This window comes from Anabrus simplex, chromosome 8 (assembly GCF_040414725.1).
Source record: "Anabrus simplex isolate iqAnaSimp1 chromosome 8, ASM4041472v1, whole genome shotgun sequence".
In the NCBI taxonomy this organism is placed as follows: domain Eukaryota; kingdom Metazoa; phylum Arthropoda; class Insecta; order Orthoptera; family Tettigoniidae; genus Anabrus; species Anabrus simplex.
Window position 1 is genome coordinate 198,075,594 of NC_090272.1, and position 25,578 is coordinate 198,101,171.

Sequence of the window (25,578 nt, forward strand, 5' to 3'; positions counted from 1 at the left end):
AGAGAATCTATATATATATACTTGAAACATGTACTAGACATAATGTTGAAGTGAAAGGTAAATAAAAATCAATATATAGTATTGACTAGGCGGATCATTTACCTATATATCTGTTGTTACTACTTTATCTAGCACTTTCTTGTAGTTCAATATCGCCGAAGATATATTCCTTTTAAATGTTATTTTAGCTAAATGACCTCTAGGCTAGGTCGAAACATGTTCTATGTAGCTCTTTAGACAGACCGTTTATCAGATGGCAAACATGTATTGTACAAGTGGACTTTATACAATTAAATTCTTTTAGAATTTTATCTTAGGTATTTAAAGTCAATACACAACAGGAATGAAGCTCATTACATGTGATAAAGCTTGACACAATCTTGACAAGGAATTCCCATGGCCTGTGAGCAAAAGAGCGGAGTCTTGAATTATACTCCCTGTATTTCTTACTTTAGAAGCTAATGCACATGAAACGTCCAGGGGAAGAAGGATGAATATCCACAAATAACGAAAATTTAGATGGTGCCTCTGTACAGTGCAGAATTGTGTGTGGAATTTGCAAATAAAGATTAAAGTGCTTTGCTATGGACATTTGGAAAAATAGTAGTCATGCAGGTGAATGTGGATGAAGGTCCACTCGAAACAGTGGAAAAAAGGTGAATGTCCAATTTTACTTTTTGGAGTTGGCCAACCTGTTGCATTATTCACAGGCAATAGTCTCTATATTATTTTGAGTGTGTTGTCTACTGTTGGTGGATGATTTTGTTACGTTAATTGCTGTTTGCAATCTTACAGAATGGAAGATGAATGTTGGCGAATTGCAACGTGAACAAAAGCCTGTTACTTCAGCCAAGAAAATAATTAAGTATGGACGCATGGAAGATATGAGTAAGAAACTTAGGTTAAATACTCATGAAATGGGACCAGACTGTCAGTGTACACAGTTGAAGTGTTTTGAAATTATTTTACAGGAGGAAAGTTTAGAAATCCTCAAACAAGTTAATTGTCTTTCCTCTTTTGATGAACAGTCAGCATATTTAATTTCACTTATTTCATGCCATCAGATTCAAAGACACAGATTGCACAGGACGGAAGATGAGGTTCTGCTACATAACTACACCTACAGGTATAAAGTTAGGATAGTTAGAGAGGAGTACTTCATGAAATTCCTATCTGCTACAAAGCCTTCTTGTCAGTCCATGGTATTCCAGTTAAACAGGTGCAAACCATTCAGAAAAAATGACCAAAGGAAATGTTTGTAACATGGTTGGGGAAAACATGGCAACAGACCCCATGCTTTATCTGATGAAAGTAATGAACCGTGTGTGTGTGTGTGTGTGTGTGTGTGTGTGTGTGTGAACATATTGGGTCCTTTAAAGGCAGGAACTCCCACTACAGCCTAGGCAAGTCCAGTTGCATTTTTCTTTCTGCAGAACTTAACATTAAGAAAATGCATAATATGTCCCTTGAAACCTTCAAGCTATGAGTCATACCGTACCATATTCAGTTCCAAATTGAACATCAGGTTCGGATACCCTTGCTTTGGACTGTGATACTTGCAGCTTTTGCGATGAGTACACAGCAAACTGTCTCAATCTCAAGTATGATATAAAATTACAAGAAAATCCAGATACTGTCCAACATATTAGGAATAAACTGAAGGAGCTAGAAACACAACATATTTTCCATCTCAAGAGAGCACAGACATTTTACAGAGATATGAAAACACCAAGGTACATGGCACAAAAATGTTTTCGAAAAGAGGCTGCTGTTTTTGATTTTCGGAAAAATTGAGCATTCCGAACATTACTATCAATGATGTATATTACCGTCGCCAACTTTCTTTTTTGTTTGTTTAATGTACACATTTTGTCATTAAAGAAATCAGTGTTTTACACTTACACAGAGATATGTGGTCATAAAGCTGCAGATGAAGTCTCGTCACTTATTTTTCATTTCATTTCTAATTACTTGGACATTGATGTACTAGATCACTACATATTTTGCGACTCAGCACCAGGCCAAAATGAGAACTTTACTGTTTTTGCACTCTGTATTGTTCATGAAGTGAAACACTTGATCTCAGTTAGGATGACCTTTCCCATTCGTGGCCATTCATATTTAGAATATGAACGAAATATGGGGTTATTGAATCAATGGTCACATGTACAGTTACCTGAAGAGTGCTATGATGTCATTGCTAATTCAAGGACAAAATCAACCCCATTTGAAGTAATTTCTTGTGAGGATCAGATTCTGTTTCATTCTTGGTGAAGAATACATGAAGAAAAGTCCTTTCAAGTGCAGATCTATAAAAAGCTGTTGATAATCAGGGAACATCCTTGTCTGAAACACATATAATGGTTCTTGGAAACATTCAACCACAACACCTCCAAGAGGAAAACGATTGATTTTACCACCTGGAGTGTTTAGGCTTCCAAATTTGAAGTACAGTGCACTAGTACCCTTGTCTGAAGCTAAGTGCCTGGGTCTTCAACATCTAAAGAGATTTTGCAGGCCAGAACATCATGGGTGGTATGAATAAAAATGAGAATATAGTATGTACTCAACTTTTCTGAGTATATACTCCACTTCATAAGAATAAAGTTCTTGAGAATGTACTCACTAGTTGAGTATATACTCATGTTATGGAGATGGTGTAGTATATACTCACCTTCCTAAGAGTCTGAGAGTAGTTTCTCATATGTGCTATGAATAAAAGGGAGTACCTTCTCAGATAGATGAGTATATACTCACTTTGTTTTGAGTATGGCTGATAGTTGTCTCAAGCTTGAGTTTATACCAATTTTTAGCTTCTGAGGAGAAATAACATGGCTGAGTTTATTAATAATGTGGTGCCTCGTGGAAAAATTTACGAGAGAAGTGAACATGTGGACTCTAATAATTTTAAAAGTCTATATCGTTTTTCCAAAGTTAATGTGGACTGGTTAAACCTATACTTATTTGGACTGGAGAAACTGGAAACAAGAGGTGGTGCTGTTAAAAACATAGTAAAATTAAAAGCATTTTTAAGATTGGTAGGTGACCAAGGATTCCAGTGTGGCATAGGAGAAGATCTTGGAATCCACCAAACAACTGTGTCTAAAAATCTTGTTGAGTTTATGGACCGCATCATGGCTAAAGCTGCAGTGTGAATAAAATTTGCTCAAACAGATATGGAATTTGAAGTTGCGAAACAAGAGTGGCAGGAAAAGTACTACTTTCCAGCAGCGGTAGGTGCTCTTGACTGCACTCATTTTGGAATTAATAAGCCTACACATTATGGTGATGAATATGTAAACAGGAAAGGTTATACAAGTATTACTGTACAGGCAACGTGCAATGCCAAGGAAGTTTTTACCAGTGTCGATGCATCATGGCCTGGATCTGTGCATGATTCTCGAGTCTGGAGAAATTCAGCTGTCCAGACAACAGTAAGTCTGAATATTGTAAATGCTTTACTGTTAGCGGATAGTGGCTATGGTATTGCACCTTGGCTTATGACACCGTTCAGAAATCCACAAACACCTCAAGAAATTGCTTATAACAGGTGCATTACCAAAGAAAGAGTTGTGATTGAGTTTTGGGCAACTAAAACAACGTTTCCCAATTCTTCAGCACAAAGTATGCCTATCTTTAAATAAAGTGCCAAAACTGATCATTTGTTGCTGTGTGTTGCACAATATTGCCAAGTACTTACAGGATGAGGACCCTGAACTACAACCATTAGGTGGCAATGTAAGGTTAGAAGATGGAAATGAGGATGACATGGCAGCTGCTGCAAATATCAGGTGGAATGGTGAAGCTAGGCGAAATGAATTGGCAGAGATAATATATCAAGGTGTTTGAGTTGCAGCAAGTACCAGTGTCACTCTGTTTATTGTTCACTAAAAAAAAATCAAAAATGTATGCAAAACAATTTATTTTTAAATATATATATATATACTCGACTATCATTCTTTCATCTCTGATTTTAACTTTTTTTTTCTGTGAGTTCCAACACTCTTATCTGCTTTAACAGCACCAAGTGCTGCAGGTCTGTGTTATTTAGAGTTCTGGTTTCGTCATTTTCATAGTCATCCAAAACACTTCTTTTTCGTTTAGGGGTGGCTACATTTGGAGAGTTGACGATTTCTACAGGACTCCCTCCTTCTCCTCCCTCTTCCAATACTACAAATTCCACTACAGGTGGAGGAATATGTTGTGGCTGAACTTCAGGAAGCCCTACTCCAACCGCAGTTGCTCCTACGAAAAAAAAAAACGAAAAACGTTTTAATTCACTAATTCAGTTTTCTACGGACAATTGAATTAAACGGAGCTAAACTCTCAGGCCCAGGATTCAAACCTGGTACTCTGAACCAAATGCGTAGGTGCTATTTGGTTCTTATAAAGCAAGAAATAGAAATATCTTAACCTTAAAGTTTGTAGTGTTGGCACACAAAATACTGAACTTTCTACAACCTCTATAAACCTGTTCAAGAAAATAATCGTGAATATACTTTAGGAACATACCTGGAATTCGTGTCAATGTTGGATTAGTATCCCCATCCAAAAGCTCGTGGATAATATTCTCCCAGTCCTTCAGCACTATCCTTTTATTCCCTGTTTGGTTTAGGTCGCACTTTTGTTTCACCCTCATTTTCATGTTGTTTATCCTTTTCGTAATGGTGCCGATCTCAACTTTCTTGCCGCACATGGCTATCAATTTCGTTTGAATTGCCTCCAACGATTCGGATTTTTCTTTCCGAACCGCCGGCAGTTGGGACTTATTAAAAGGTACCGCATGTTCCCGCAATATATTCACAAATGTTACCGGGTGAATACTTTCCATATCGACGAACTTCACGAATGAACAATCAGTGCAAACTACAAAGTTACAAAACAAACCGGATCCAGTTGAGGTTATGTTGTGATTGGAACCAAACAAGATAACAGTTGACGATCATACACAACATGAGTATCTATTCAGTTTCAAACGATCCACATGCCGGTGCGCTGGAGTATCTACTCCATCAGAGGAGAATATTTTTATTCTTACCAAATGGAGTACATACTACTTGGACTGAGAATATACTCCTACTAAATGCTCATGCTCGTGAGTATGTAGTTTGAGTAAGTACTCATGTTTTATTCATACCACCCCATGTTTTCTACGATGTTTTGCCATTCACACCCGCTCCTACACCCAGATGATGAACTGCAGGGAATTCTAAAACCACAGATGAAGGTCAGCAAAACCCAGATATAAGAGGAGGTCTTAAAAATTAAAAATCAGTTACCCTTTTCCTACAAAGTAGTAAAGGAGAAAAGTTACAGTGTTGTTCTATTTTGTGACTTTATGAATTTTATGGACATTCATATTTTTTCCCTTGTACTTGAGGCCTTCAGTGAATATTTTGGTCAAGTCTATATATATGTAATAATACAAAAGCTCAATTTATGTGTGTAAACTCTTTTTGTCTGACATACTCAATAATGTAATACTCCAAAGCAAAAAATAAAACTACATGAGGTAAGCTGTAAAATATTAAATATTCAATTCCATTTTTCTCAGTAAGAATAAAACAGGATATTCTTCCTTTTTTCCCTGGACACTTCACATCTATGCTATTTGCTGTTACTGGGAAGACCAAACTCTCAGCATGTTATCACCCTCACTGTAGAGAGAACATAGTCTTCTTGAGAGGCTCATGATATTCTGCAAGATATCTACAAGTTCTTAGGCTTCTCTAGACATGCACTCCCATTTCCAAACTCAAATGCTAACAGCTCTCTTCTTCAACTTTCTCAACTTGTACTTTGGCTTTTTCTATACATAAGCTGCAACATTAGAATCTTTATTGGCCACTGTGTGCTACATTTGATTGACACCTACTTCGTATGCTAAAGGTTAAGAAATCAAAACCTTATACAGTTGCCAAGCACTTAGGAGTAATTTCATGTGAGGTAGATCCATTTAAGATCATTTATACCGGGCGAGTTGGCCATGCGGTTAGGGGCGTGTGGCTGTGAGCTTGCATCCAGGAGATAGTGGGTTTGAATCCCACTGTTGGCAGCGCTGAAGATGGTTTTCTGTGGTTTCCCATTTTTGCACCAGGCAAATGCTGGACCTGTATTTTAAATAAGGCCACAGCTGCTTCCTATCAACTCCTGGGCTTTTCCTATCCCATCGTAGCCATAAGACCTATCTGTATCGGTGTGACGTAAATCCACTAGCAAAAAAAAATCATTTATAGCTGCAAAAGAACTGCGTATCATAATTCTAGAACAGGAGGTGATAACAGAACAGTACATCTTAGATATCATTCCTCATGGTTTAAACAGATTAGGTTTGATAGAGTTGTACATCTTGAATATTAATGTCTTCACTGAATTAAAATTTTCTCCATAATACTTGGTATAAACATAATAATAAAAAATAAATATGCTAGTGAGAGTTAAGGGAAAGCCTTTTAGTAGTACTACTGTAAGTTACAGCTTCTAGTGGAATATTTCAGCCATATTTTCTTTCAATTAATATCCATTCTTTGTCTGAATTACAGGCTTCAGAGGATGAAGCTGAAAGTAAAGATGACAAGCTCAGTCCAGATCGTTTCAATGAGGTGCGCATACAGTAAGTATTGCCTTTGAATTAACATCTTACTATTTTCTTCAAACTTCAATCAAATGTTAAAAGAATGGCAATTGTTATGCTGAGATGACTTGTATTGAAACAACCAGTTGCAGTTTCCAGTAGTAATATTAGTGTTGTAGCGGTAGCACACGTGCCTCTCCTGTGGAGGCACTGGTTCGATTCCTGAACAGTCCAGGGATTTAATTCTAGACTGATGGGTGCAGCAGGGTTTGCCCAGCCTCATGGGACCAACTGAGAAGCTTTCTAATAAGGGAAGGAACATATCCTGTCACGAAAGTGAAGCTATAGGCTATGTCATTACCCTGACCATGTGGTACTACAGTATCTGTAATCCTTCATTGTCATTGTTCTGGCAGGCCGGGCTCCATAGTTGGCAATTGACCACAGCTTTCCTTAGTTCTTTAGTAATAATAATGATTGATAAATGATGTAAGTTTCTCTTGTCAGAAAATTATTTCAGTTTACTTTTCACCTAATTTTGAGGCTAGGGCCACATTTGCACGATTTCAAGCTGTGTTACTGCATGTTTTTCACGCTGCTGGATGGTCTGCGAGGTGGATTGCCACACTTACGTTTTGTCACGCTGGATTTCTGCGTGTTTTTCATGCAGCTGGACAACAGGGTGTGAGCCCACACTTGCATGTTTGCACAGATTGATTTTGTTAGTGTGTTCTATGTTGTGTTCTATATTGCTCTGCATATTGAAAGAATTCCATTAAATGATAACACCATTGTTGTGTTATGTGCTGCGTTGTTTGTCGTCAAAGAGTATATTGGATGCGTCCAAGTGACAGGTCATCAAGTGGACAACTTGTGCTCCTACACAATTAACTAAAATACAACCAAGAGAAATTTTTGAGTATTACAGAATGTCTGTGAACTAATTTGAAATTCTTTTCTGTTTGTTAGAAATGATATCAACAAAAGAAACACAACGTCTCACCCAGCATAGCACCCATTACTGATAACCACACATCTCTCTTTATGTCTCTGTTTTTGAATTCTTGGATCTTTGTGTAGTGCCTCCAAAATTATTAATTCACTGTCTAATTCCATTTTTCAAAATGAAAATACAAAACAAATGCAGATGGAACACGTGTCATATTCCAACAAGAGCACAATACTGCAGCATCTTAATTCTGCAAGTATGGCCAGGCACTGAACAGGAAAACATGCAGACAAAATGGACTTTGGCCCATTCTCGTGTGGGTGACATTGAAGACGTGTCCTGTCTCTTGTCCCGCGGTGGGAAATCACTCTGTGTGTGTTCAGTCCCATCCTAATTAGTGTGCTTTTTATGTGATATTTCACGCAATAACACAGCGTGAAATCAAGCGTGACTCTAGCCTGAGAGTATGTTATGTGAAATATTATATTTCTTGATGTTATTATTAATGCTTCTTCATTTAGAGGTAACAATTATTTTGATTATCAAATTTATGTGCCTGGTTATCTTATGAATAGGACATAGATACATATGTAATTATTGTAGTTCAATGCTTGCATACATTAATACTAACAAGAGTGGTTAAGGAAGTGTTTTAGGGCTGATGGCCTTAGATATTAGGCTCCTTTAATCAGCAAGCATCATCATCAGAAAGTGTTCCATTTATGTTTCAAGAAGTGATGTGCTATTATCAGCTTTTAGATGAATCACTTAACTTTGTAGTGCTCATCATTAAAAAGATCTCCTTCTTCAAATTTTGCCCTGCTGTTGGATAGAGTAAGCATTGTATGCAGACTGGAAAATTTCATCACAACATCATTAATGTAAAACCAAAGCATCCTTTCTACATAGTGACAGGTGGAGGTTTTAGCTCAACAACTCATCAACTTCCGAGACCGAAATAAATATCAAGCCTATTAGTGGAGCATAAAACCAATAACATTATTTTTCATGATCAATACAAAAAACTTCTTCTGACTAAAATTCGTATACTCAAGTACCTCTTAACCCTTTGTTTTGACCTACCATTTTTTGTACTGCATTGCAGTTTTTTGCAGTCCCAATGCTGCCAATGTTCTGCATCACCTGGATGGCACTAATTTCAACCGAGTTAGAGCTATTTTTGAGGGTAGTAGTCAGTATATTGACCGCGAGGCATCAAGGGAATGTGACCAGTATTAGTGGAATTCGGCAAAGATGCAAGGTGTTTATAGCCATAGCATTGTTATCTTATGTTATACGATCCCAGAATCGTGGGTTAGAATTCAGTGACCACTTACAGTTGTGTTGGATTATCTCCTAACCTTCTCTTTACCTCAGAGTGAATTTCACAAACTGGCTTACATGTGACATCAGTAGGTTTGTTAGCTACCAGTCCCGAAATCCAGTTATTTTTGAACTTCCTGCCTGATGATCTTGTTGCACCTTGTGTAAATTTTGAATTATCCATTGATGTTGGCTCTTCGGAAATTGAATCAGATTCACTTTCATCAAAATCATTTGAAGATGAATTACTTTCACTTCTCACACTTTCATGAGGAATCCAAACATCAGTATTTTCAAGCCAGTCATGTATAACGTAATCCGCCCCACCCCAGGCTGCTGCCATATTTGTTTACAAATAACATGCAGTGAAGTACGTTTTTATCTTATTCCAGGAGGAATATACCGTTTATGGTATAAAAAAGAAGTTCAGGTAGTTTCAGACATCTATCTGCTGGTTAGATTTTGAAATTTATAGAAAAAATCTCGCTGGCTTTGTAACCATAAATATGCATTTGAAGGTAGTCTGTGCACACGGGCGGAAATGTCCATCGTATGTTTGGACCATCAAAGTACGGCATGAGGTTAAAAGGAAAGTACTATTAGTTTTTCTAATATGTACAGCAACTGTAATATGAAACTTAGGATTTCCAAGACTCAGATGATGTCAGTAGGGGAGAAGGATAGGTTACCTTAGAGCATTATGTTCTTTTCCATTGAGAGTACAGGAAATAGAGGGAGACCAAAACAGCACAAAGCTAGTTGCAAATTGAAGCTTATTGAAGCACTTAGTTAACCACACAGACTTGTAGAGGGAACATTGAAAGGCATAGCATTCTATGATGAAAATATGTGTTTTATTCTTTGGAAACCAACTATAAACATGTCTGTATTTACATTTTACACTATGAAATGATAATCTAGCATTGTGTTCTCCTGTATTATTTTTCAGTTCTCATACTGATCATCTAAATTCCTTCTGTGGCAAGCCAAAAATCGATGCCAACTCAGTACCTTCAGCATCTCCTAAAAGTAAAAACATATTCCTGTGTGAACTGTGCCCAAAAACATTTGGTCGCCGCAGTCATTTAAAATCTCATTTACTCTCGCACACCGGTGAAAAGAATTTTAGGTGTGATGTGTGTTCTAAATTCTTTTCTAAGAAAGAACATTTGAATCGACATTCAATTATTCATACAGGAGAGAAAAAGTACATTTGTAGTTTGTGCCATAAACAATTTGGCCAAAAGTGCACACTAAGTAAGCACATTCTCACTCATACAGGCAAAAAGGAATTCAAGTGTCAAGTGTGTGGTAAAGAGTTTGTCCAGCGTGATCATTTAAATTGTCACTTGGTTTCTCATTCAAGGGAGAGGAAGTATGAATGTCCGATATGTAATAAGCAGTTTCTGCTTAGATGCGATGTGAAACGGCACTTAATCTCACATAGTAAAGAAAAGAGTTTCTCTTGTTCAGTATGTGGAAAACTTTTCGCCTTGAAAAGTGTGCTTAAGCAACATCTAGCCACTCATGATCAACCTAGAGAAACCAAATGTTCTGTATGTTCTAAGGATTTTGAAAGGTTAAGTTCCTTAAAGAGGCTTGAAGCAACTCATACTACTGTGGTGGGCATGCCCACACTGCCTATTGTTTATAGAGGGAACACCGCTAATTCAAGAATGCGGTTGAATGCTCTTTTGGCTGCAGAACAAGAAATCTCCACTGAGCAACAAAGTCTCTCAAAAAGAAAAGTGTTGAAAGGTAATGATGTTGAAGAATTGACTGTTGTTCCTGACATTCCTGAGCATGGTCTTTCGTCTAGTGACTCTGAGAAAACTTCTTAGATGAAAAATATCAGCCAAGTGATGCGTGTTGATAGATAAAAGGATGGTGTTGAAGATTCTCAGAAGCCACAACTAGATTATCGAAGAGATTGAATTTCATTCATTCGAGAGGTTTGATAGTACTGTATTGTACCTCACCTAATGTCCTCTTCTTTCGCCTGGCTGGACAGTCGGTAGAGTGCTTGTCTGTAAAATGGGTCTAATAATTATCTAAAATTGAAGTAGGACGGGTACTAAGAGCTATTCATGAATAAGAATCCAAAGATGAGGGGTAGAAGAAAATTTTTGTCTCAAAGACAAAAATGAAGGTAAAATTTACACAAAAATTATGAAAAACATTAAACGAAACAAGAATCTCAAATTTATAAAAATATAGCCTTGAAGGTTGTGGGTCTCTGCGAGTATCATGTGAAAGTCCTTATCATTCTCGGAACTGCGAGTAAATAATATGGTGTGATTTTTAATCAACAAATAAGTTTGAACACTGTAGATGTCATCATTTGAAATATTCAACTACATGTGATTAGGAATGTGAGATTCGCACATTATATCCACTAATATGACTCCCAGTGGTTAGGGAAAAAAGAAAGCACACACTGACTTCAGACCACTATAATACCCCCAAAATAATCACTGAAGTTAAATATGAGCTTGCTGTCATAATCAATAATGAGGACTGAATCCTCACATCCCAAGACACATGTGCAACAAAATATGATACACACAAATACCTGCAAAAACATAACTAAAGATTTGTCTTATTGAGATAAAATACATGCTCGTCTTCCCAGTTGGCTGTTTGGCCAACCTGCTGTTGAGATAGGTAGTTAAAAAGGTCGTCCATCTTTCCACGTCCCAAATGAAACATTCCATTTCGCTGCAGAATCTTATTTACTTGGGAAAGATCGCCGCATAGCTGTAACATAACACATGGTTTAAATGGGTCTTCGCCCAGCCTGTCACTTGGGGACACTCCCCTCATCTGGCCTTTTTCTGATCTCCCCGCTCAGGGAAATATCTCGATAGTGTGAGCGGCCATGGCTTTCTTATATCGTGTAACATAATATCTCATTGGGCTGGTACAGTTTCTCCCCAGACTCGCAATTCAACATCGTATAGATCTGTCTGCAGCATGATCACTTCAGGCTATCCAAAACTATTTCTCAGTAGATCACATTTCTTATCTTGCAGACCCAAGTTTGATGCATGTGCTTTGCTATGCGTTATCTGTCGATATTTTTCGAAAAGAACCTTTCTAACTCAACGGTGGGGACTGAACGTTCACAGTTTATTCTGCGCTACTGAAAAATGGCATGCCTTATTCTATCGTGACATTCACTCCTATGCTTAGGTTTGTTGTTCCTCACTGTACTCATCTCGCAGTGCAATACCATTTCAGGCCACAACTGACCTTACTGTACTTTCTGGATGACCGTATCACCTCAGACACTCAAATAAAACAAACAGGAATTAGTTTACCTGACAAGACATCCAACCCGCTAGACTGTTACCCTATCTAGGACAAAGCTAATGTCCTTGAACTAATAGATGCATGGGCCTAAGCTTATTTTCATGTATACAATGACTTGCCTGAAGGCATTATTAAACTAATATTTACAAAAATGCCCATCCTTGCTTGTCCTAATTTATGTCAGGAATGGTGTTCAAAACTTATATGACATGATGAAAGTGTCGCTCATCCTTCCAGGCCACCTGGCATGCTTAACGGGCCATTGCCACACTAGCGTCAGTCGTCACAGGTACTCGGGTCGACTCTCGGCGGGAGGGGGGTTCCATGCTTGTTGCCTGCTACTTGGTGGACTCGTTCTTTTGGTGGATCTTTTTTTCGTAGGAGGATCAATTTGAATTTGGTTATCTATACCTCGTGAACTTGGGTTACCGATTTTTGTAATCAGTGCAGGTTGATAATTTAATAATTAACTTCCAGCACAGAAACATACGAGTTGAAAATGCTGTTATGTTTTAGTGAAATTACCTGAAGTTCAGTCCATCTACATAAACAGTCAGTCATTCCGATGCCCGATTATGAGTTGCTGTGGCCTGCAGCTCCCTGATTGATTCCGTTTGCTCACTTTTTATTTATTCAATCAAAATATTCTAGATAACATTATTACATCCACTTGTATTCTTAGTTTCAGGCCAGGCGAGTTTATTAATGTTCTGACGGTATGCACAGTAACATGTCCAGAGTTCAACAGTGTTTCTCATCGCATTTCACACCCCTTTTATAGTTCCAAAAAGGGCGTGCTATGAGGGAGTTCCCCAACAAACATTGCCTTCTCCTTTGAGCCAAGTAAGCTTCAGTTCCCATGCTCCATAAAAATGTGAATATTAATCAGTCAGAACACCATAATGAGATATTTTTTGCTAAAGACATTTGGAATATTACATAACAACACTTGCTCTGTTTTACACTCACAAACAACAGTTGACTGGCATAATTCGCACATCCAAAGAGTCATAATATTTCTTCCTCTTCCACTGGTGGTATTGAGTTTGGTTATTCTGCTAATTTCTGTCTCTGCCACAAGCCTCGTTTCTCCCTCAAACGAAAACCACACCCGTGTACGTTGTGGGTGCCCAACTATACTGCTACCCTGAGCATTTGCTGCCTTTTCCAGTTTTCATACCTCAGTGTCGGTAAATAATACTAATTCAGTGTTACATATTGGTCCTGTTAAATCATTACTGTATGGTTCAGTATGGTTATTCTCTACTGGGACATGCTTGCAATATATTCCATGGATGTTTTACGAATCTTGAAGTTTTATCCATCTTTAAGAAATCGCTTATCCCGATAAAGTGCATTTTGGGTGTCATGCACATGAAGAAAATGAAAAAAATTATGTTGGTATGTATAGAATGATGATGTATTTATGAAACATTCACATACCTATGGAATCATCCAGTTGAATATACAAGAGTAAGTCAGGTAAAATGTTTTCCTCAAATAACTTGTATATCACTAAAGATATTTCAAATCTTCTTTCTTTGCTTTCAGTATTGCTGCCAAAGGCAGCCACACACTACATGCAGAGTTTCATCTTCTGACAGCCCCTAAATACACTATGATTTAAAAAATTTAATATAGCCATATGTAATACTTAAAGGAAACACAATATGCAATGGCTTTGAAGGGACAATATTCATTCAAATACAGACATTTTTTTCTCATTAAATGAACGTCGCATTTGGAAAATACTTACTCCTGAATTAGCTTCCCTAAATATTTAATGTGTGGTGCTTTACAATTTGCTCATCACACCAATACAGATCGGTCTTATGGCGATGATGTGAGAGGAAAGGCCTAGGACTGGGAAGGAAATGTGCATGGCCTGAATTAAGGTACAGCCCTGGCATTTGCCTGTTGTAAAAATAAGAAACCTGGAAATACTATCTTCAGCGCTGCCGATGGGGTAAAACCCTCCATCTCCCAAATGCAAGCTCACAGCTGCACGTCCCTAACTCCACGGCCAACTCGCTTGATAATGTGCGGTGTGGATAAAAGTGAAGTTCCATTTAAAATGACAGAATTAGTGTTATTATCTCAGCAGATACTGAGCTCCAGGAAAGGAACTGTTACTTCATTTATGATCCCCTTTGTGATAGTGGAAGTGAATGCAGATTTTTGATATCTTATGTAATTTATGAGTTATCTGAGTTGAACAGTGTAGGTGATTGACTCTTTATATTACATTACATGATTTAAGGTAGCACAGAATCTTCAGTTATGTTCGATATTCCACGCTACGAAAGTCACTTGAAATGATGAGAATTGCATGACAGCAAAAAATTGAAATTAAATGGAGGTGTTATTGCATAATAAAATTCTGTAAAGAGAATAAAATGTCATGTGATCATGAAAGGAGATGTTGAGTGGCACTAGATCTCAAAACAAGAATGTATTAGATTATAAGAAATAGAAAGTGGAATTAAGGACTGATGTAAAGGAACAGTGTACTATCAGGGATAGATAACCCTAAATGGGGAAATATATACTTACTGAATAATTTGGTGACTGAGAAAATTACTAGATCATACTCTTGAGTTTGCAAATGCTTTGCTTGAGACAGAGGATCTGAAAAAACTGTTTTTGAAAGGAAAATTATGTATATATTTTATCTCTCAGTTGCAGCACCCTCAAGGGTCTTGTTTATAAATGTACATTTGGTAATAAAATGCTACAACCCATTTTGCTTTCTTTAATATAATTTTCAATCAGTACATATCGAGTACTGTGATGATGGAAGAGTGAATCTGGTGTGAACATATTGCCCGTTCATATGACATTTTCCATATAGGGTTCATAGCTATTGTGTCATATGTACCTTAATTCCAGGTTCATTTAAATGCTCCGGTCATATTTTCACAATCACCAAGTAGAGATTATACTTCGTTTCTCTATCACCTGGTGACAAAAGGTTTCCTTTTCCTTCATAATAGTCAGGTAACTTTAGCACAGATAAAGGATTATGTTTGAAGCACTGATTTATGAAAAATAAGGACTTGCATGTGTCTGCACTCTTATACCTGAGAGAAGACTGGTTACTGTTGAGCCAATAGACTTACTGGCATGAAAAATCTCCTGTGGGACATAGTTCCAGCACCTTGGCATCTTCAAAAACAATAGATGTAGTTAGTGGTGTATAAAACCAAGAACATTATTATTTTAACAAATTTGCTAATGGGCTCATGTAAAACAAACTACAGGGTCTATCATATAAATTCAAACTGAACCTACAGTGTATGTACTCTGCGCTACAGCAGCTGGCTCACCCGAACTTGTGTCGCGCGTGGCTACCCTGCTTTAAGCGTGATACAATCTTGTACAAATTCTTACCTTATAAAAGGTGCTGGAAGTGTCGTCCTTCTTGGGTTATACAGGGATTGTATCTGATAACCACATTTGGGCTGATACAAGTAAGATCTGCAACTGTAATGTTTCTGATTTAATTCGTAATATTTTCTGTCAGTTCCCCCAATGTGTGAGGTTTTGTATGATATACTTTTTCTTTCAGTTCACAAAACAAGTAAAAATCACACACTATTAGACCTGGAGAAAGAGGGGGAAATAGACCAGCACTGATCAGTCTGTCTGCAAACACTTCCGAAATTATAAGAAGGGAATCTTCTGTTGCATGAGCAGAGGCTCAATCTTGTTGAAACCACAACACAATTTTTCTTTTTACTTTAACTGATGGAAGAATGGCATCAAAATATCATCTTATTATCTCTCTTCATTTACTGTGTCTTAAAAATTACGCCCAATTATTCGTCTTGCACTAACAGCACACTAAATACCTATCTTCCTATCATAATGAGGGACTTTATAAATACATTAGGATTTTCTGCACACCAATATTGAGAGTTATGACTGTTCACACGGCCTTTAAGATGAAACCAGAACTTTTACATACGAAAATACGGTGTTGGAATGATAAATGTCTGACCATGTTAATAGCTGAGATTCAGACTGGTGACTCATAGCTTGCCAGGTCCAACACGTGCAGGCTGCTTGCAAGGTCAGTGGATTTTCTTTTTACTTTTATGAGGTGGTGAAGGTACTGAGTTGGCATGGATTACAGGCTTGCCACAGGAGCAATTTGGATGAACAGTATGAGAACTGAAAAATAAACGAGAGGATATATATTTTATTCTAGAATATTATGTTATACGGTAGTATAAAATTTAAATACAGTCATATTTATTTTTGCTTTCCATAGAGAAAACACATATTTTCATTTTCAGTGTTTAATCTTTGCAGAACACCCAAAGTAGAAACTTCCAACAGTACTCTTAAAATTCGCCCCCAATAATATAGACAACTCTGAAATAAAAGACATCATTCAGCAGAACAACTTGAATCACCTTAAAGAACCAACACTGAAAACAAGATTTACGAAAGTAAAATTTGATGACTGGCATATTGTTGCTGAAGTAAGCCCGGATTTAAGGAGATAATTGATTGTACTCCAAAGAATGAAACTAATCTGGAACATGTGCAGAGTTGAAGACTTCATAATGGTCACTAGATGCTTTAAATGCTTAGGATTTGGGCACACTTCTAAATTCTGCTCCAACCAGCAAAAGTGTTCAAAATATGCCAGTGACCATCACTGGAAAGATTGTGAATTCAAAGCTGTGCGTACTATGTCGGAACCAATTCATTCATACAAAACAACAACAAGAAGCCCAACATAAACCACAGTGCCTTTAACCAAGAAAGCCCCAGAATTCAAAGAATAAAGTCAATAATTAGCAGCAAGACCTACTTCTAACATGGATACTCTTGTATGTGCACAATTAAATACTCACCACTGCAAAGCTGCTATGGCACATCTATCATTATTTTTAAATCTCAACAGTGTTCACCCTTAAGTTGATGTTTGTTGTTTAAAGGGGCCTAACACTGAGGTCATTGGCCCTTCACCCTTAAGAGTCTGGTTTTTGTTCAGTTGGTAATAATATGCTGCAACCCAGTTTGCTTTCTTTAATATTGAATGAGTACATATTGAGCACTGTGATGATGGAATGGTGAATCTGGTGTGATCATGTTACCCGTTCTTATACAATTTTCCAAATAGGGTTCATAGCTATTGTGTCATATATGCCTCATTATGTTCATTTATAAGCTCAGGTCATATTTTCACAGTCACCTAGTAGAAATTATACTTCCTTTTCCTATCACCTGGTGACAAAAAGTTTCCTTCATAATAGCTAACTTTGGCACAGAAAAAATATTATGTTGCGAAGCACTGATTTAGGAAAAATAATGACTCACATGCGTCTGCACTCTTATACCTGATAGAAGACTGATTTGGTTTGAGCCAGCTTTGGGTCAGTAGACTTACTGACATGAAAAATCTCCTGTGGGATGAAGTTATGTCATGCACAGCCACTCTGGCTTAAGCATGCATATTATCTTATATGAAATCTTACCTTATAAAAGACTCTAGAAGTGTCGTCCATCCTGGATTATACAGGCATTGTATCTGGTAATCACGTTCTGGCTGATGTGAGCGAGTTCCACCATTGTAATGTTTCTGATTTCATTAGCAATGTTTTCTTATAGTTCCTCCAATGTGTGAGGTCTTTTTCTTTCCTTTTTCAATTTTGCTTTACGTTGCACCAATACAGATAGGTCTTCTGGCGACGATAGGATAGGATAAGCCAAGGAGTGGGAAGGAAGTGGCTGTGGCCTTAATTAACCTTAGCCAAGCGTTACATGTCTTTATCCAGAACCCATATACTCCCGTGCAAGGGATAGACATGTTTATCCGGAATTTTGGGTTACGCATTTTTGTGACCGTATGTGTCCTCTTAGGCTTGAAATATTAGGCGATAGGTGCCAGGAGCGTATAGACCGGGCCTTTATTTAGTCTAAGCACAGGGATTTGGAATTAAAAATGAAGGTGTTTGTTCTGAATGCTTGTGTACTTCACATACATTTGTTGGCATTGTGAAAGTTCGTGTTTTGCCTTTTCTAGACATTATGTTGTGGAAATATATTCAAAACGAGAGTGGAATAGAGTCACAATTATTAAATAGTGATGATGAATAGCTAGAAATGAGTGATAATGAGTGGGAAAGCGAGAAAAGTGAAATCGTTGCAAGTGAGTACGAAAATAACTTAAGTGACAGAGCAGACACAGACGATAAAAAAAAGGTTCTGTGGCCTGTGTTGTCTGTAAGGCCCAAAAGGTAAGAAAAAACTATTTATTCTTGTAAAATTTACACAACAAAACCATTCTTACACCCTGATATGTGCGTTGAAATGTATCATATAAGTGAAAGTTTTTAAACTGTTAGGGAAGACTCAACATCATGTGTATAAAATTGTATCATAAATACTAGTTAGATTGTTAGTGTACATGTGTATTAGTGAATTTGCCAGTTCAATATTTATAGCAATGGTCATTGTGAATTATGAAGTAAGGTAAAAAGTAAATTACAATTCAGCTGTTTAGTGATCTTAATCGCGACAACTTTGTGTTGTGCCTTGTGCCATTTTTGCACTAAAACCAGCAGTTAAGGATTTATTTTTTCAAATTTATGTGGATACTTGCAAGCTGACCTCCTGAAATCAGGTATGAATGACTTAATAAACCTTAGAATAGTTACATATTTGCATTGTCATGTGTGTTAAGAACAAAAAATATTTTTACAAAAAATAATTACGTGCACAAGCAAAAACTTATCCTCTTGGCAAGGGTTATTGTACAGTGCTGGCATTTGCCTGGTATGAAATGGGAAACCTCGGAAAACCATCTTCAAGGCTGCCGACAGTGGGGTTTGGACCCACTATCTCCCAGATGCAAGCTCATAGCTGTGTGCCCCTAACTGCACGGCGTGTGAGGACTTGTTTGATACACTTTTTTCTTTCAGTCTACCCCACAAGTAAAAATCATACACTGTTAGATCTGAAGAACGAGGGGAAATAGATAACTCTGTCTGCAATCTTCTGCTGTATGAACAGGGGCTGTATCTTATTGAATCCAATCATACGATTTTTCTTCTTTTGTTAACTGATGGAAGAACAGCATCAAAATGTCATCTTGGTACCTCTGCATTTACTGTTGTCTTCAAGAAAGAAATACACCCAATTATTCATCTTGCATTAACCCTAGACTGGGCGCGCTGGTTGTTTTTATCAACCAGCGCGCTATTTTACACCATAATTCCTAGAACTGTCAGTCTTTCACCACCTCGCAACTAATACCTTTGCTCTCACTCTTGACCTTCAGTTCAGTTGAGTTTCGACAATAGTGGAAGCGATACATGTGTAATTATTTCGAGCTAACTCTTGGAACCCGAAGATGGTTGACAAAGTCAACCGCGTGCCTGGTCAACAAAGTTTATTTTTCATCCAGTCATTTTTTGCTATTATATCTGATCATTTAATTGTATAATTGTGCAAATATTAAAATATGACCATTATTTTAATTCAATTATGTATCTACTGTTTAACTCATTTTAAATAGGTGCAGTATTCATGTCCCTATCAGAATTAGTTCATGTGTTCATGATTATCCATTTTAAGTACTTTCATATTAATCACTAATACAAGTTTTTAATTTTATTTGGAGAAGAACATTGAAACAAAAGATAAAACACCATTAAATGAAACATTCATGCGATTGGAAGCCTGTAAACGACTGAAAACGTAACTGGTTGACAAAGTCAACTGCGCACCCGGTAGTGTGACAGAAAGTGGCGTGCCCAGTCTAGGGTTAACAGCACACCAAGCACCAGTCGTTCTGTCATAATGACAGACTTCATAAACACTATTGGGACTTTCTACACACCAATAGCGGGAGTTATGACTGTTCGCACGACCATTAAGATGAATCCAGAACTTTTACATAAGAAAATTTGGTTTTGCAATAATAACTGTCTTACCATGTTAACAGCTGAGATTCAGACTGGTGATTCATGCTTGCCAGGTCGAACACGTGCAGGCTGCTTGCGCGTGCCTCCCATATTGTAGCTGCCATAGCGCAGAGTACAAACACCATTCGTTCGGTCTAGGTTTATATGAGAGGCCGTGTATTTATTTTCTTACTCATGCTTTGGATAGGTGGTTATAAACTTGACACATTTGAAATGTTGAACATATTTCATTAATCAAATGCATATTAAGTACTGTTATTGAGAGTATGATATTCAGGATTATTTTGTTGTTGTTTATCAGGATCATCAGGCTATAACTCCTTCTGTGGATGAGTGGTGGAGTGTCAGCCTCCAAATCTTAAAATCTTGGGCTTCAGCCTGGCAGAGCTAGTCTAAATTTTGAAGGGTAAAAATAATGTCCATTCAGCATTCCATTTTGTATGTCAGCATGTATGAGATATCTTGTGAGTTGAATTAATTAAAACGTAGCCATGGATCAGCCAACCAAGATCTGGCAGAGTAAAATATGATGAGAATTAGTACATAGGCTGCCTAGCCTTTACTGGTTGACTGGTGCTGAATGTTGGGTGGAATCCAATGTGATTTACAATTATCTTACAGCAATTATATGTTTCATTGTGCAATATCAGTGTATGTGTTAACTTCTCAAAGGATTTAGTGAAATATCTCAATATATATCAAAACTCTACTATCAAATTCTTACAAGAAACAACTAAGCCTTTCCGGTTATGTTCTGCATACTCATTGAGCAGCATGGTGTCTACCAGTATTATAAATAGCAACGTGACGTGTGAAAGGTTGAACTGGAAACTACATTTTGTTTATTCCAATGAGAAAATAGACAGAAAGAACTGCGCAGTGTATTCAAGTAGGAAAATCAAGGGTGGTCGACTGGAAAATGTAAACTTTTGTGCAACTTTTGGAAAGAAACCTGGTCTGCATTCAGGCATTTGTTTTGTACTGTACCACGCAGGACTCGATTACAGGATGAAACAAATTAGAAAATCAGAATCAGTAGTAAAATTAGTCTTGTATATAAAGATTCAATCATGTATTTAAAGTTGAGTTTAATTAAAGCATTTGTGTGAAACTTGTAAAACTTCTCTATTTAAATACGACTGCTAAAGGGCCTGCATATGGTAGCCAAGGACATACGATTGTTATTAGCCCATGAATGAGTTCAGTTCCACTGAATCCTTTACTGATCTTTTCACATCTACCGTATCCTCGGTCTGCTCTAATCTATTTTTAACATATTCATTATTACCCCTACACTTCTTTCCTAGACCGTGGCTTAGTCTGGTAGTATTAGGAGCAGCTCAAATACTCCATCAGAGTAGCCTCAGTATTTGGGAGAGTGCTAAAAATAAATAAAATACTGGTACATAAAAGAATTCCTGTGGGACACCATTCTGGCACCTTGTCAGCTCCATGAATTCTAAACGTATTCTGTGGGACATAAAATCAATAACACTATTGTAATTTTAATTATTTTACATATTTTACATATTTTACACCCCCATTGGAGCACATTAATCAGTCATATACATTAAGGTCTGACAGTATTAAATAGAGTCAGCTTTTCAGTTTCTTCTTCTTCTGCTCCCAGGACTTCATCTTGTTGGACCTGGCTGCCCTTTGGTTGCTGTAATGGTGTACTTCCTTTGATCAATTGTTAACAGTTTGAATTGTAGGTGCTTATTCCTTAAAATCCTATTCTCACCTCTGCCTTCAATTTGGAGTATTGATAAATTTAATTCTTCAACAGTTTGAATTGTAGGTGCTTATTCCTTAAAATCCTATTCTCACCTCTGCCTTCAATTTGGAGTATTGATAAATTTAATTCTTCTAAATCATTCATGATCTCTGTTAATCAAGTGTTCTTTGTTTTAATTTTCAAGAAGTAACTAAACAACTGCTTTACTAGTTGGGTTTCTGGCAGTCTGAATACATGTCAAAAAAGGCAATACTCCTTTTCCTCATTGTATCTATTATTGATTCGCTTTCACGATATACCACTTCATTTGGTAATAATCTCCATTTCTTATTGATGATTTTCCTGAGGATTCTTCTATCTACTTTCTGTAATTTATTGGTTGTTGATTTAGTGTTCAACTTGAAGAGCGTTTCACTGGCATAGATTGCTTTGGGTTTTACAACTGTATTGTAATGTTGAAATTTAGCATTCATGGTGAGAGATTTCTTTTTCATAAGTTGGCCAGGTAATTTGCTGTTCTGTTTTCATTTTAGATGTTCTGCTGTTGATCGATGTTTACTCTTTTTGTGTTCCAAGGTTATAATTTCCCCAAGATATTTGAACTTATTCACAATCTTAATTTGTTTGACTTTGTCGAGATGAATGCCTGGTGTTTAAATTCTGAAGGTTGGCTTCATTCTGTCTTTTTGAGCAAGATTTGGAGTCCGATTTTTGCAACAATTTTCTAAAATTCTTTGGTGATGACTAGAGATGGGAATTCTAGGCAAGAATATGTTGGAATGCAAACATATTTGAACAAGGCGCAAGTGCAATCTGACCGCTCTACAGTTACGCTGATGAGATGCATACATTTTAGGGGTTTCTGGTAGTTCAGATTGCTAACAGTTATGCAAATCTCACTGCAGAAGTGTCAAATGGGCAGATGACACTTGCACCATGACGAATAGAAACAAATAGTGTGATGACTCCCTCTGAATCACATGTTAACAGACATGATGTACATGTTCTCCGCCGCCTGCAGCACTGCTGTCAATATAAAGATCAAGTAAGCACACTTTTTGTTGGCTTAAAATGGAATTTTGTAAACAGTTTCTAGTCTTTCTCAGTAGTTTTATATGTGCAAAATATCTGATGTTAAATTTTGTGAACTGAAAAGTGAATAATATTAATATTTGAGAAGTAGGATGGATACTTCAACATATCGTCACTGCCGGGACAAAGCCTCCTATGTGAAATATTTTAGCTTAGAACTTTGGCAGGTAAGGTTCTGTCATCTAAGGTGCACTATTGTGTGAATATTGTCAAGGCATTCTCGCTCTTCATAATGTATGTGTTGCAGGTCAGTACATCTCCAAACATATTATCACATAGGAGGTTTTGTCCCGGCAATGACGATATGCTTCAATTTACTATTGCATGAGAATATGCCAACAACTTGCTATGTCCCAGGTCACAAGTCGGGTTGCGATAAACAGTCAAATGAAAAATATGTTTTTACCCCAAAGGATCCCAGTCTTTTCTCCAAGTTGACGAAGGCTACTCCACGACAAGATCTGCCTTTGAGTGATTAAAGTTGTATCTGTGATCTGCATTTTACTGCCGAACTTAGCCAAAACCGTGACAATTTCATTATTAATGGTGAAACATTGGGACAGAGACGCAAACTGCATCCCATAGCAGTCCCACATATTTTCCCAAATCTTCCATCTTCTGTAGCGTTGCAAAAATATTGCAAAGTTTGGGCTGGGAAGACTTGGGAGAAAGGAGATGAGCTGCTCGTCCAAGTGGTATGTAATACCAATATAGTTGGTCCCTTATTGAACATTATAAATTTTCCAGCTAACTCATTTCTGGTTGCCAGTGTTTCACCACATTGTGCTTAATTGGGCTCATCACTTGGTAAATAGCACACCTACCAAGATGCATGGCTAGTGCATACCGTAGAGACCACTGCACAGGCTACTTGGAGCCACTGGCAGTGGCAATGCGCTATGAGACATTTTGTCTCATTTTCAAAAATTGATGACTGCGTGGTCATCAGATGATACAGATGTTGATTCCTATAGGGAACCCAAAGTATTTGTCCTGAGTGAGTAAATTTATAATACCAATATAGTTGGTCGGTTATTGGACATTATAAATTTTCCAGCTAACTCATTCCTGATTGCCAGCGTTTTGCCCCAGTGAGCTAAATTGGGCTCATCAGTTCGCAAATAGCACACCTACCAAACTGCATTGCTAGTGCATACCGTGGAGACCACTGCATATATTGGTATTATTTCCTGGTTCCTGAAAGGCAGACATCAAGCGGCAGATGCCAAGAGTAATGAATAACCTTGTGAAGATCGCAACACCAGTGTGATGAACCCATTTTGGAAGCTATTGTGAAAATTAAAGAATGTTTAAACTTCTTTCTGTAAGCTTAGCATTAATGTTTCATTTACATTTCAGATATATGTTATGGGTCAAGGAAGGAGTCTGAATAATCCACGTTTTACCTGGGTGAGCTGACATTACCCCAACAACTGTGAATAAAGCATGGAATTTATTTTATTTCAATTCCATTCAAGACCCTACCTGGGTAAAGCGTGAACTACCTGTGTGTTCTTGGGTAATGCTGCTTGGTGGGAAGATAATTTTCCTTGGTTTCCCATTTTTACTCCAGGCAAATGCTGGGGGCTTTATCTTAATTAAGGTGATGGCTGCTTCCTGCCAACTACTCACCCTTTACTAACCCATTATTGCAACAAGACCTATCTGTGTTGATTCAATGAAAAGCAAATTGGTAAAAAAAAAGGTTGACCAAGGAAGGATGAAAATGAAGAGCCTGTCACAAGTAAGTGGAAGCAATATCAGTCCCAACCCACACTTGCCAACCTGTGGTCTAAGACGAAACCTTGGCCTCCAGGAAATACTCGAACTCATACTAGCCAATGATGAGAATGCTACTGATCTTGTCATTTTCTTTATGTTTGAGAGTGTATTAATCATGAGCATATTCATTTCAAGTGTTTTGTTGTGTTTGTATTGTTTTCTGCCTAATAAAAAATAAATTGTTTTATTTTAAAATTCAATTTTGAATTCCCTTACTGAACATATACTGCACCTGACAGGGTCATGAACCGAGGACCTACAGTCAAGACTAGTCATCTAAAGTCACAAACATAATGCTACTTTGAGAAGAGAAACTTAAAATAAATAACTATCAACATCCTTGCAACAGATAAAACAACCCTATAAATTTTATTCTGAAAATCTTTATTTATGTTCTGTTGCGCAAGCTTTTCTTTGTCTAGTGGCAAGCTTGCGGGAGATTGAAGCTTGTGATGCCATGCGTGAGGCCGAGTTGGTAAACCACCAGGATGAAAGTTAGGAGAAGTCACGCCTACCTCATGCTGTAGCCGAGTGGGAGAGGTAAACTTTTTCTAATCAAAATATGGGAGCCATCTTTAAATCAGCATGACCAACCTGATTATCTACGCCGGAAGAATGAATGAAATTCATATTCCAGCATTGCTTTCTGATCCAGAAGAGCTGGTTGTAATTGGAGCATTTATTTAAAGTGCGGGGTGTCCTTTGATAATAGTCTACTGCTAAAGAACGAATACTTGGTTACATAACCATGGAAAAGTACTGGAGGCCATCTAGCTTATCTCTTCACACCTCATCGACAAGGGGATTCACCCGAGGAGGGGAGAAATCGAGGAGAGATATCTATTAATTACGAGAGATCCCATGATCG

General features: G+C 37.4%; 1 protein-coding gene across 2 annotated transcripts in view; it reads left to right on the forward strand.

Moving 5' to 3' along the window:
- LOC136878969 (zinc finger protein 577-like) overlaps positions 1-24,374 on the forward strand; it is a 52,087-nt gene extending 27,713 nt beyond the window's left edge. The window contains exons 4-5 of one of the 2 annotated variants that reach the window (XM_068228897.1): positions 6,543-6,613; positions 9,796-10,781. In XM_068228897.1, the coding sequence (XP_068084998.1) occupies positions 6,543-6,613; positions 9,796-10,687 (963 nt within the window). In that variant the 3' untranslated portion in view covers positions 10,688-10,781. Of the gene's footprint in view, positions 1-6,542; positions 6,614-9,795; positions 10,782-24,287 lie in introns of those variants that run through there. The other variant, XM_068228898.1, reaches the window with a different exon arrangement.
- The last annotated feature ends 1,204 nt before the right edge of the window (positions 24,375-25,578 follow it).